The sequence below is a fragment of the Phaethon aethereus genome (genome assembly GCF_964289735.1).
Source record: "Phaethon aethereus genome assembly, chromosome: 2".
In the NCBI taxonomy this organism is placed as follows: domain Eukaryota; kingdom Metazoa; phylum Chordata; class Aves; order Phaethontiformes; family Phaethontidae; genus Phaethon; species Phaethon aethereus.
In genome coordinates this window covers 137800953-137815033 of record NC_138582.1, presented here as the reverse complement: position 1 = coordinate 137815033, position 14081 = coordinate 137800953, and the positions used below count along the sequence as shown (strand labels likewise).

The window sequence follows — 14081 nt, the reverse complement described above, 5'->3', positions numbered from 1 at the left end:
ATTGGAAGTGTTTTCGGTAGAGGTTTGTAATATGTGGGTGCTAGTGCTGTATTAAAGAGGAAATCTTGTCCAACTGGACCGTCTATTGATTTGAGAGTACTACAAAATGCAAAGGAAGTAATGTCTCAGAATGATACATGGTGCTTGTTGCTTTGTATGTTATAGCTTCTTGACATTTGCACAGTGTTGAACCACCATCAAACATGCATACAGTCTGGTCAGGCTGGTGATCTCTATTTGGGGAGATTTGGAAGGTTGTAGGAAGAACCAGAAGAGTTATATTCTGTTTAATAGTACACTGCATTGCCTATCATTTGCCATTACTGTGCCAGACATCAGAAGTTATAGCCCCACTATACAATCACAGATGCTCAAATGAGCCTAAAAAGTTCCTTCAGAAGTTGAGCTCTGCGTGCTGGAGTCGGTCCCTTAGCTCGCTGGAAGTGTGCTAAGAAGCTGAGACTAGTGACTGCCATTTCTGGATCCAGTCGGGGATTTCTTTACCTCTCTGGTTACTTGACTGTTAATACTGTGGTCCTGTGGGCTCAAACATTTTTCCATAAATCTCAACTTCAGTGCATTTTGATTTCAGTGGGATTTTCTTCAGTAGTTTAACAGCAGCCAAACTCCTACGTAATACCTTTCTAGTTTAGCATTAGCTGCCAGCTCTTAAAGGCTATATATCTAATCAATTTTTCAACAGATACACAAAGTACAGAAGTTTCTAATAATAGGATAAGTGTTCCAAAATCACCCAAAATATCCCTTGTTTTGCTGTAGTCCCGCATGACTCACATTGCTGTTGTTTCATAATCGTTGTTGTGACATTTGCAGTAAGTGTTGTGCTCATATCTGAGTGGGTGGATAGCTGCGGTTTTCATGGCAGCAAATAAAACACTTTATGCTGGAGGAAAACAGGTTGCTATGACAGAGAGCCATTTACCAGTAAAACATGAGTCAATACCATAAATGATTACACTCTAGTGCATAGACAGAATTAGAGCAATATCAGTAATGAAACAGATTTCTAGAGTATTTTTGCCATATCCATTGGAATAGCGAGACTTTTAAGTGGTTTACCCTCCAGAGCAGACAGTCTGGTGGGCAGCCATTTACATTTTTTTGAATGAGCAAAGGTCCATTGCAGATGCTACATTTTTGCAGATAATCTTTTACCATCACAGTTCCCTTAATGGTACTTTCAGTAGCATTTGTTAAAACACTGGTCTCATTATACGAAACTTGAAAGTTAAACTCAAGATTTTAATTGCACCTTATAAATAAAATGCTGTTTTTATTAGGCCCAGTTGTCTCCAGTATCATCAAGGTTCACCGCAGTAGCAATTTGTCTCTTGTAGCATGCCATAGACTTTCAGGTCACCTGCTGTGCTGCAGCTAAATCTTACTTGCATGAGAAACACAAGCAGGACTGAGCCCCGGCACAGCACGTCCCTTGAGTTCAGAGGGACAGCCTGCCTTAGTCATGTGAAACGGTTATTATTAGGTATTCGCAACCTGGTCAAAAGTCATTGAACGCCATGGAAAGTTTCCCATTGGTGTAAGCGGGCTTTAGATCACTTTCTTTCTCTCTCAGAAATACAGAGCAGCATTTCCTAGAATATTGCCCGGTTATACAGGAGACATAAATGACATGCGTGGCAGATGAACACGTACTTGATTTCTGCAGCCCCACAGCACTATGTTTCCAATACTCAGCTCCTTGTTGTGCTCTTTGCAAGTGGCTAGTGGCAAAACGTGTAGGTTTCTGACCAGCTGGTGAGGTTTGCTTCAAGTGTATGCGAAGAGAGTCTAATTAATTAGCAAAAAACCCACCCAAAAAGCCTTAAGAAATAAGAATGTAATTGTGAATATTGAAAGGTTTGACAGCCTTACTGTAACTCCACAATTTAGAAGCATTAAAGTCAAACCATTTCCTCTTCCCTTTCCTAAAAGTGCATATAAACATGCACGTGTGAAATAGGTGTTCCTGCTTCTCAGCAGGTCCTGGTACCAAAACAGAAGTACAGTAACTAATCATGGTTACTTGGTCATCATCATGTACTCTTAGATTCAGTTATTGTACTACATTTTAAGAAAGAGGGTAACTCTGTGGACAGGATATTTTAAGCATCAGGAAGCAGGATCCATGGACCCAGTGAGTAAGTACGTAGAGAAGCAAGTAGGGCAGCTGCTCTTTGGGGTAATTTTGGTGCCAATCACAACCATCAAGTCTGCATGTAAGAAAAGGTCCATGGCTTTGCCACTGTGCTGCCAGGTGTCACTGCTGGCAACTCCAGTTTGTGCCACCATCAAGGTAATGTTGACCTTGTAAAATGAGAAGCTGCAGCTGAGGTCATGCAGTTGTGCCTCAGCGTATGCAGGACCCTAATCAATGCAGTTGGGCTACTGAACTTATTTTGGGAGATCAGGTTAAACTGACGCTTGGGGTAATATTACCTGAAAATATTTTTAAAAATCGGTTACCTCCCCAAATGAAAATGACTAATTATTAGCAGTATTAAAAATTGGATGGAAATGCTCTTACTAATAAATACGTGTTTTCAACATTAAAGTCCCATGGTACATGACGTGATTGATTCTGCCTCATGAAACAATCATGCCTGACCTTAGTGTGGGAATGTGCTTTAGTGCTATACACCCTGTCACTGTTACACTTGCTAATTCAAATCTTGGAAGGTAACAGTGGCATACTGAAAACCAAAAAGTGGCTTTGTATAGATGCTGCAGTTGCTACAAATTTGATTGTATTCTAGGAGGCACATTAGAGCTGCTGCAGTGTCCTTTTTCAGTTAAAGGACATAGTCTTGACATACTTGGTTTTATGCATGGTCAAAGGTGGATGTTATCAAGGCAAGATGCTGTTCTGCGGGAATTAATGTAATACACAAGTGAAGCTTCTTTGTTCCGTATGCTATCTGTTGACATTCCCTGGGTACCAAAAGAAAATTACAGAGATAGACTTCTACTGTTATTGTCTCAGTGATAGGTCGTATCTCCAAACAAACTGTATGAGGAAGGTTATGTTTTGGAATAACATCCTGTGTTTTTGTGCTTAACCACTTTTCATTGATGGTCTGAAGTTGCATTGTATTAGCACAAAGTATTTTACAGAGTTAATTGATATTCCAGGTTTGTCCAGGGGAAAATCTACAGCTCCCCACAACATGCTTGACAAGTTATTATATTTACTTTAGTCAAAGCCCGAGTGTGCAGTATCCCTCTTGGAGGTGGTCTATTATTGGAGTCCCATATGCTTTTTGTTTGGGAAGAAAGCAGTCACTGTGTCATACTGTTACACAGGGTATTCTTTTTCAAGGATGTTGTTCCCTTGGGGACCATATCATGCCAGAGTTCCTAAGTCTAATAAGACCTTTGTAGCTCTTATTGTGTTAAAGTTCTGGGAGGGAAGCAAGAGTTAAACAGAAAATGTAATTCAAGCAACTATACTAGACCACATGTTGAAAAACATGACTGTTAAAGCAGAAAAGCAAAGGCTTCAAAAAGATTCCTGTTGTGGTAATGTAACTTTTTATGTTTCTTCTCCATGAATCTGGAATGGAAAGGCAGAGAGTGATCTTTGTAGAATGTCTGGTATTACTTGGCAGTAATTAAAAATATATCAGCAATTCTATGTCCTTGAAAATTATATCACAAGCCTTCAAAAGAAGTGTTAAAGATTTTAACTTGAAGGGAATTAGGAAGGCTGTGAGGTGTATCCCGCCATCAGAGAATGATAGGATGCTGGTTTTGTATATATGCATATTAGAGAGACAGTACATTTTTTTAAATGGCAGATGTGGCAATCTGCCTCACTTTCTACCCAAAATTTCCATGTTGGTGGAAGTAAATAATGTGCCTGAAATACCCCCATATCACAATCTGGGTAAGAAAATACATGGACTAGGTATGAACCACATTTCATACCTTACAACAAAAATTCTATTAACCACAGTAAAGTAAAGGTCTAATACATCCACGTTGGTGACACCTTTGATTCGGCTAGATATGCTCCTTAATTCATTGGCTAAATTCCCACTGAGTTTCTAGTAGTGGAAGTGCAGCTGATGAGATGAACTGATGATCTGCTGATGAGAAGTTGATGAGAAGAGATGTTCTAGGGAACCTCAGGATTTCGGTTTTGCAGGGAAATTTGATTTACTAACCAAGGAATAATCCCAGACATCTATCAGTTGTTTTCTTAAAAAAGAAATATCAACAGCTTTTTCACAGGGACAGTACTTCTCCTTATCTGGAACCTCATTGGGTTGCAAACCGATGCATGATACATAACTGGTTTTCAATGTACCAGGATAACAAGGATAAACTAACCGAGATAAAAAGCTTGGAGATTATACTTGTGTTGTTTTTCCCCTTTATTCCAGCATCTGGTTTCACAGCAACGCCTTTTGATACAGGATGAATCAGTGAACTTGTTGAGTCTGTACACATCCCCTTCTCTGCCCAACATTACCTTGGGACTTCCAGCAGTACAACCTCAAATCAGTGTAAGTGACCAGTTTCAAACCTTCCTGTCTACCTTTGCTTCCAGAAAACCCAGTTTCTGACCTCTTTTTTTTTAGGATTTTGGAACATAAGCAATTCAGAATAGGAACCAGACCTTTCTTTGCATTGGGCAACATCTGAACATTTAAGGGCACAACTTGAAAGCAATAATCATTCTTAATCGCAAATAAACAAGTGCCCGTGGGGAGCTTAGCTAAGTATGGGCCACATGCATTGCATTTATGTCTGCAAATAACAGATTTCAGACATGGTGATAAGTATATGAGGAGATCGTTTAGTATAAAAGTGTAAAGTATATGATCACCCCTACCTGGTAAAGTACAGCACCTGTAACTTTTTATGAGATTCCAGTAGCAACCTAAGCTGGGCTGGAGCATAGTAGGGGCAGAAGCCAGTATTCCTGCAGCTAGGTTTGTTATTTGAGGGTTGTACTATCAATCAGACAAATAAAATCGGCGATATGTGAACAACGTGTAATATTTTAATGGCAAGTTATATTCATATGCCCTTTGTTCAGTCTGCAGCAATCACCTTTAGAGCTAAATGGTAAATCAGTAAGTGAAATGTGTGAAAACACAGACATGTTACGTATGGAAATCCATGCTGAGGGATAAGGATCTAAATGATCTAGACCAAGTTACAGTAAAATAGAGGTGAAATCTGAGGCCCCAAAGAATACCTGAAAATTTTGCCACTGGACAAAACTTGCCTTTTCTGATTTCCTGCAAAGAATGTAAAAATACTAATATAAGTTATATGGTGGTTCTATACAACAATGTATAAATTCCAAAGAAAATTTAGCAGTTTAAATTTCTTAGAACATGAATTGGTAACTTCTATAAAAATTCTCTGGGTGTAAGTATGGCATTCCATGGTGTGAAAAAAAAAATCTATACATTCCACTATGGTTTGTAATAAGTGCTACTTAATTCCAGTGCTAAATGTAGTTTCAAGTTAAAGTTTCATGTTATTTTATGGCTTTTTCAGTACATTTACTGTTCTCACCAATAACATATATTGCTGCAATACAACATTTTAACATCAGATATAGAACTTTGCAAAGAAAATTGTGTAAGCTATAAATGAGTTCTCTAGAAGCCTTTCATGAGATATTTATAAACAAATTACTGTTTTTAAGAGGTGGAAAAATTGAACTGATCATGAAAAGCAGTGCTTACTTTTCCCGACAATATAATCAAAAATTTCTTAGCTCTTTCACAAAAAATATAAGTAGCTTTGAAGTGATTTTATAACATTAAAATGGAAATGAAAATATGTTTAATTTTCTCACTCAAATCATATGAACTTTTGATGTGGCCCTCTAGCACCAAATATTACTTTTGGCCTTTGAAAAAACAAAGAGGTTGATTTATGCAAGTAATGTTTATTTCTGTTACCACAATAAGCAGTTGCAAATTGAATGTAAAGTTTACTTTGGTGTTTGTTTTTCATGGAAGGGTGATAGCAGAGTGTGAAGTAAGCATACACTCAAAAAATATTAGTGAAAACCTTGGTTTGCCTCATTAGAATTTATGGAATTCAGATTACCAGAGATACTGTTTCTACCATGACATACCATAAGCCGTTATCTGCAAGCCTCAACATGCTTATTTCTTTTAGGTTATTATTCTTGCTATAAAAATTGTTATCCTGCTTTAACTGCTCTTTTAAAAAATATTTTTTTTTAAACTAGACAAAGAGCGAAGAAATATAAAGTACATTTGCAATGCTGAAGGGCCAAAACTTCCAAAAGCTTTAAATCAATAACTGTGGAATTTATAAAGGCACTTTAAAATGCCACACACATGCAACAGCTCTTGATGATTCTGTAGATGAGAGTTTAACTATACAAATTTACTTTGCAAAGGGAAAAACTTACATTTGTGCTGTCCTTCAGGGAGTCAGGGAGTGCTCCAGGAAAAGTAATAGCTTCCCACTACTACAGGTAATTATTTTGTTTTGCTGATTGGCTTGCTGTCTGATGGAAAGTTATGTGAAAAACCAAGCTTTGCCTATTCCAAACTCAACGGAAACTATTTCCTCTGATCCCCTATTTTCCTATGCAGGAGGCTGTGGGAAGGTCTTTAGGAATTTTAAGGGTAGGTCCTGTCTTTTCATTAATAATGTTCTAACTAGTAGGCCCTTACGCTTTGGCTTTTACTACTGATTTTTTTCAAGTGGTTTCATTACTTGGTTTCTTATAGTGTTGCATTTAACTGGCATGTTCTTCCTCCCTTTTCATCTCACAGTCAAACTGTAAGATAGGGATGTTAACCTTTTCTTCTGTATGTGTTCATAAAGTATGACATAAGACCATCTAATCAAGCGGAGATATAAATGGCCAGGTCTATGAAAAGCAGTTACCAGTGCCGTTGTTCTTTGACAGGCTTCGTCGTCATTCAAAGAAAAGCAGAAGGGGGAGACCCAGTCGCTCAGACAAGGAGTGGCCTTGGCTGGACAGTATGGGGGGAACATTCCTCCATCCTCAACTCATCCTCACGTTGCTTTGGAGGGAAAGCCAAACAGCAGCCACCAAGCTCTCTTGCAGCATCTGTTACTGAAAGAACAAATGAGACAGCAAAAACTTCTTGTGACTGGTAATGATCAAGGCTTCAACACAATAATAATTTAATATGTTTTTAATGACATTTGCATTCACATTAAATTAAATGTGATAATGCAGATAGTATACATTCTAACTGCTGGGAAAGGTAGGAGGGTGGGAGAAAAAAGGACAGCATCTTTGTTTTCCCCCTTTAGTGATTCTTCTCCAGTCTGTTAGCCTGAAAAAATTCAGTGATTACAGAAAAGAGAAACACGATTACTTCATCACATTCTTTTGCAGCTGCTGAACTTCCCAGCGTGGCAAGGCACGTGGTACACATCTCACTGCATCAGCGCAGAGTTCTGCAATATACACCCTTCTTCTCACTGAACGCTTTCTCCCCTATTAGAACTATTAGTTTGTTGTTGTTCACACGGGAGTGAAATGTCCCTGTTTTGCAGGAGCGGTTCCTCTTCATCCACAGTCTCCTTTAGCAGCAAAAGAGAGAGTCTCACCTGGCGTAAGAGCTGCCCACAAACTGCCTCGTCACAGGCCACTGAATCGAACCCAGTCAGCTCCTCTTCCTCAGAGTACTTTGGCCCAGCTGGTCATCCAGCAGCAACATCAACAATTTTTGGAGAAGCAGAAACAGTACCAGCAGCAGATCCACATGAATAAGGTGAGTTCCCAAAGTAAGGAATTTCCAATAAACATAAAGGTTGAAAAGTAATAAGGAAGTTTAGGTATTGGCGCCATGTGGTCATAGACAGTAGACAGGTTCTTGCACAAGTATCTTGTTTATGCATAGTTGGTGTAGACATTTGTACAGATCTTCATTTTCAGCTTTCTGAAATATGCTACAAAGGTAATTTGTGGTTCTTGACATCAGTAAGAATACAGTACAACAAAATAGGGTTCAAAGAATCTTACAGGTTTAAATTACAGGTGGTTTCCTGTAGAACAGTAAATGATGCCTTCAAGATTACTAGCTTTCTATCCAACTTTTTAACATGCACTTTTGATCTTCAGCAATCATTCCATTCAGCTGCCTTTGAATTGTATTTTAAGCTTTCTCATTGTGGACTAGTATGTGGAGTAAATATATAACTCATCTGAACTCAAATCAGCTGATTAAATTGATCTTTTTTTGTGTAAGAAACTTATTAAACATCTGGAGAAATTTTTAATCAGCTTTTATCAAACCAACTGTTTCTCTGTAAGTCAATTAGGAGCATGAAAGTTTGTTATCTATATGTCGACATAAAATTACTGTATAAGGAGAAAGAGTGTGCTATTGCTAACATCAGATGCAGAGTTGAATTGTGCCCCTCTTTCCCTGTAGAGTAACACCTTATTGTAAGTGGGGGGAAGAAGAAAAGGGACCATCCATTAATAAACAAAGCAGCAGAATCCAAATAGATTTATCAGCTCTAATGCCTTTACAACAACTGTGATGCTGTTCCCTGCTCTAAAATGAAGATGTGCAAGTAATTAAGTGCTTTTTATCTGAAGAACTTTTTTCTACATAGCTTTCCAAAAGTTGTTTGCTGAAGCTCCTTTAGTAATTCAACGATATTCATCATGCATCTTGAGTTATCTTCTTTTGTTTGATGTTACTTAATATAATGTAAGAGGCAGTGGCAAAGAAGAAAAGATGAAAAGTGGGCATTCAGCCCTTGTACCTAAGAGAAAAGGAAAAAAAAGGTCAATCCACCTTACTGGATGGATTTCCCAGGGGGTACTGATTCTTTGGAATCTACTAAGAATTCCCAACAAAATTAGAAACAAACCTAGAGTTTAAGTACATAGTTTGTACAGTGGTTTGGTTATTAAATCTTGTCTTAATTAGGAAAAATGAAGACCAGAAAACTTCAAAGTTCAGAGCTGATCCTTGCATGTTAACCCCTCTCAGCTTGGGTGTTTTGATTACTCAACTAGGACTCCAGTTGGCTTTTCTTTGAGTATGCATTCCATATGTTTAATCAAGATGGCATATGTATATCTCGTAGCCTCAGGTTTTGAAAATATTTCACCTGCCCTCAATTGTCTGAAGAGAAAAGAATTTTTACTGGTAAAGTACCGAGTCTTTGTGCCGTTTGTGGGTATTCACTACAAACCGATCAGTTCATGCATTCCTTACAAAGCAAAGAACCCTACTGACATGTTTTTCTTAGATCATATGCTTATTGACATAAATTCTACCATGGCATTTGGGGATATGTGCTGTGGCATATAGGTACATTTGTCCTGAATGTGAAAATTAAACTTAAGTCACATAAACATATTCCTAGTCACATAGGGCTAGGAAAGCATTGCATCTCACAAGAGCTAGGCTGCATATGGAAGTAAAAAGAATGCAACTGGTTTGGGATAATGCTCATTTCAGTAACATTTTTCTTCTGATTTAAACTGCAATGAAAATATATGTGAAGGAGAACAATTCCCTCTCATACTTGAAATATGTTTTCATTCTCACATGGTTATTTGTGATAGAGACAAAACAATTCTTTCTTTTAAAACCTAATGAACCTAGCTTTTATTCTCTACAGTATAGGATATACACATATGCAGATAGTAGAAATTAGGTTTATCCTAGGGCCTTTCGCTGCCTTGAATGTCCATAACCAACTTCCTTTGCCCCGGTAGCTTCTCGATCTCCTTTATCCCTACTCCTAGAGCAGCTAGCCTTCATCAGGAGCACAGTAGCTCATGAGAGCAGCAAACATCAAAGGAGGAATAGGATCGTGCTGCATCCACAGAAGCAGTGAGTTATCTGAGGTTGCGGGTGGTTTATCAGACTTTACAGTTTGCAGCATCTAGGTTCTTCTACAGCACCGTTCTCAGAAGGACCATTCTGATGAATAGTACTGAAAAATGTCAGTGCTGTAATCATGTATCTGTCCGCTGCAAGTATACAGAAATCCAGCGAGCTTTCTTACATAAAGAAACCTGATTTATAAAAACTACAATTTGAGGATAGCCCGTAGACAAGGGAGTGAGAAAAGATCAAATCGGGGAGTGAGAAAAGATTAAATCGGGGAGTGGCTTTTAAGTACTGAATTTAAAACTATGTGCTTTAACCCTTTAACTTAAAGGTTCAGACTGAACACCTGTGCCTACATAAGGTTTTTGAACCTGCTAGCTTGGTGGAATATACTCTGTGCATTCTTAAAACTTGCCTCTATTTGCAGTTGAAGTAATTTGTTATATAATTTACATGGCTTTACAATCAAACTTAAACTCTGCAAAGCAGAGTTCTTTGAAGTTTGAAACAGTAGATATTCTACCACACATAGCAAAGCAACCCAGTATCTTCTCATTTCTTAGGACAAGTCTGGGCATGTATCAAGTGAATATATGCACTGGTTCCTTTTCATTGTTCGGTCCCTTACTCTTCTATATAATGAAATCTGCACAGAGGAATAATTCCCTCCTTTTCCATGATGAAAAGTGGAGAGTTTTTTTTTGATAAGGAATACTCAAACATTCTCTTAAAAGTTATGGTGAGAAAGACCAGAACCATTTTAAGCTGGTAAGACTATGAAATGCCAGTTGATCAAGAGCTTCAAGCAAGTTAATGCCTTCTTTTCCTTTTCAATTTCTCTTTCCTTTTTTCCTTATGTTTAGGACTTCAAGTAAGGGCTTAAGGCTTTAATATATTTCAACTGAACCCAGTATTTGAATGTTTGCCCTGAACTAAGATGATACGGCATGTGTCAGCACTCCCTGAAAAATGTTTTTGGTCAAATCTTTTTGGTGGACATATATGTGAATCTAGCTGTAACAACAAAAAGAGGAAGAGAGCAAGTTTCTCCCCACTCCATTGATCTTGTATTTATCTTGTATTAAACAGCCGTTTCTTTTATTTGGGGAAAGAGTATACTTCAGCAGCAAGCCAGTGCTGCTGTGAGGGTGATAACAAGCAAAATCTTACATAGGTCAGAGGTAAGGAATTCCCCTGGATCGTTTGCATTCTGAAAAGAACCAAATCATTGCCAAGAGGTGTGCCTCTGTCCTTAATAACAAAAAGAAGATCCCCTATGGATTATTTCTGGTCAGCTGTCAGATACCAAGCTTTTGATGTGGGAAACAGTGTACGTCTCCACTGAAGTCTGACATTTATACCTGCGGGATCTAGTACACTGACCTTCTGAAAACATTCTGCAAATGTTGACATCCCATCCAAAAGTAGGTAGAAACCCTCGTCCCAGTTTTCTGGGGAAAAAATAATAATGAATGTGCAGTAACCTGAACTCCGCTTGTCTTAGAGAAGATCGGCTTTGCCGTTGTCAGCTTTAATATACTTCTGTCCAAATGACAGCTTATTTCCTCATAAGGCCCTTTGATCACCATTGCAAAACTTCATTCTGCTCAATAAAGGAGATCCAAAGTCTGAAACCCTCGGTTAAAATTATCACAGTCGGGCACCAAAAGACCACTACTACAATAAAAACATTAAAATCTTTACGTTATTTGTGTATCTCGGTATCTAGAAAGGTTTGACCTTGCCACTTGCTGATAAAAGGGTCATTTTGATGTAACTAATGTAAGTGCAAAGCCCCTAGCAGAAGTCTGCGTTGAAGAAAATCTCAGGAATCATAATGTGAAGAGTATGTGAAAAAAGCCCTCTGTCTAAAGGTTATTTTTGTCATGTATAAGATGATGAATAAGGTCCTGCCTCTGCTGAAACTAAACTAGCACTGTCTTCACTGGAACCAAGATTTCATTTTATCGGTGGGGAAGCCTTACATGTGTTCTTAAAATAATGTATTCATAGCATTTTGACAATTTGTTTTCAATGGTAAAATCCTCCTCTGTATTGGAGTAGCAAAGATAAATAATGGGGCAGTTTGTAGGGTGGACTAAAGTATGAGAGTTTCAGTTTTCATTCCACAGTGTTAATTGGTTTAAAGCATCTTTGTGAGATGTCCAGTGCCTGGGCAAGACCCTGACATAAAAAATACATGACAAATAATATATAGGAAATGAAAATTCATTAGTGCTTTCAGTGGTGATCATAATTGACCAATATGTATTAATAAAAAATGAAAAATAATGTGGATGTTTCTGTTGATTTATTGATGGAAAAGAATAGGAAGATTATTTGTTTCAATAGAAATATTGAAAAGATAAGAGTTAACCCCAGATTAATCATTCACTTCTCTGAGTAATATTTAATGAATAGGGAAAACTGTTTGGATCAGGTTCAGAGGGAGCAAATTAGTCTAGCTTCATTAAACATATTACAACAGAGGTTTTGGCTTTCCAGCTTACACATCTGACTAGCATCTCCTGAGGGTGAGGTAGCACATTTCTTCTTTCAAATATTGCATATAGTGGGGGAAGTATTTGGATAAAACTAGAGCAACAGTTGACTGTGTTTGGAACTGAAAAATGTCCAGAGCATTTTCTCCTTTATTGAGAACTAATGTTTAAGCCACAATGCAGAAGAAGGATTCTGAAAGATAAATACATCCCTCAGAAACATTGTACTACATGAGTAACAGAGACAACAGTTAGCAGGTGCCAAGTTGTTTCAGCAGAGCTAACAACATACATTGCTGGTTAAAGTAATCTGATAGCCATAGGAGAGAAGGAGACACAGTGTGTTCCGCAAGTATATAAAGGAGTTCTTAGAAATGACAGCATGTATTTGAAATGAACAGTTAATTAAGGAAAGAAATGTAAGCAGTGGCTGTTGCAGGATTTTGTGCTTTGTCTCTTTGCAAAAGCATTTTATTTAAAATACTGTATTTTACAAGAGCTCATCATTACAAGGGAGAAACAAAGGCAGGGCTTCAAGTGAAGGACCTAAAAAATGGTTTGATGCAATGTCCAAATTATTTATGCTTAGTCTTCCATTCTTCTGTACAAGCAAGCAGGTTAGATTGTATTTGATGTCTTTTTTGGTTGGGCTCTTGCAGTTGTACAGTGGAGCTGATGTCTGTAAATGCTTCCTCTCCTGCTGCCGCTATTTACTTTGGCTCATGCATATCCCTTACAGTTTAATTTCCTGAAAATAAAAGGAAAAAAAAATATAGGTTACATTAGCATGAAACCATTTTTTCTGAGTGACTCCTTTAGTTGTAATAGAGATAACAGTAATGTGTTCTGGTTAAAGATGACCAGTCTGTACAACTCTAATTTATTAGTGAAATGAACCATGGTTTTATTATTATTTTAAAATGCAGTCTTACTAAAGCTCAGATTAAGCAATCACTTTTTCAAAATCAAAAATGTGCGTTAAAATGAGAAGTCCTGCATGTACCTACAGATAAATTCAGGAAGAAAAAAGGTAAGTGGGGATTTAAGGTGAAAGATTTAAACATTAAGTGTAAGCAGAAGTATCCAGCTGCACGGTGAAAGGACTTGAGCAGTGTCTCACTGAGGGCTCATTTTCTGCTATGTAATCCAGCTTTAGATAGAGAGATAAGATAGAAATATTTACTCTAAACTGATATCTTTGCATGTCTCCAGATAGGTAATTTTCCACAGTAGTATCAGGAGACATGATATAAAATAAGATGTTTCTGACTTAGAACTGAACTGTCTCCTGGTAATGCTACTAATGTAATTACTGGAATAAGATGGGGCCAAGCTGCCTTTAAAAACCACTTTAACAAATGTGAAAGCATGGTGGTGATCTGGAGAAACGAGCCAGCTGTGTCCTAGCAGACTGAGCAGCAGGAGTGGTTTTCAGGTTTTGGCCCCCCTGCCATGCCAGCCACCCATTTTTATCATGCTCCATCATATGAGAGGACATGACTATAGTGCCTTATAGCCCCTTGCCTGAGGCTTAGTTAAGTCACAGTGTAAAGGATGTTTTTAATAAGATCTTGAAGTAAAGATTATGATGTGTATGCATTTTGTAAAAACTACTGTGAAAATATATAGAGACTTTAATTTCACAACTTTTTAGAAGATTTAATTTCTTTAGCTCCTCCTGTCACCAAAGTCTGGAGCAAATCGCCTGCTGCTTCCATGGTGTGGG

General features: G+C 37.8%; 1 protein-coding gene across 1 annotated transcript in view; it reads left to right on the top strand.

Annotated features, from left to right (window-relative positions):
• Nucleotides 1-14081, top strand: part of HDAC9 (histone deacetylase 9) — a gene marked incomplete at its 3' end in the record, with an annotated part of 225766 nt that overhangs the window by 23887 nt on the left and 187798 nt on the right. The window contains exons 7-9 of the mRNA XM_081996501.1: nucleotides 4404-4526; nucleotides 6932-7142; nucleotides 7552-7769. Of these exons, the coding sequence (XP_081852627.1) occupies nucleotides 4404-4526; nucleotides 6932-7142; nucleotides 7552-7769 (552 nt within the window). The remainder of the gene's footprint in view (nucleotides 1-4403; nucleotides 4527-6931; nucleotides 7143-7551; nucleotides 7770-14081) is intronic.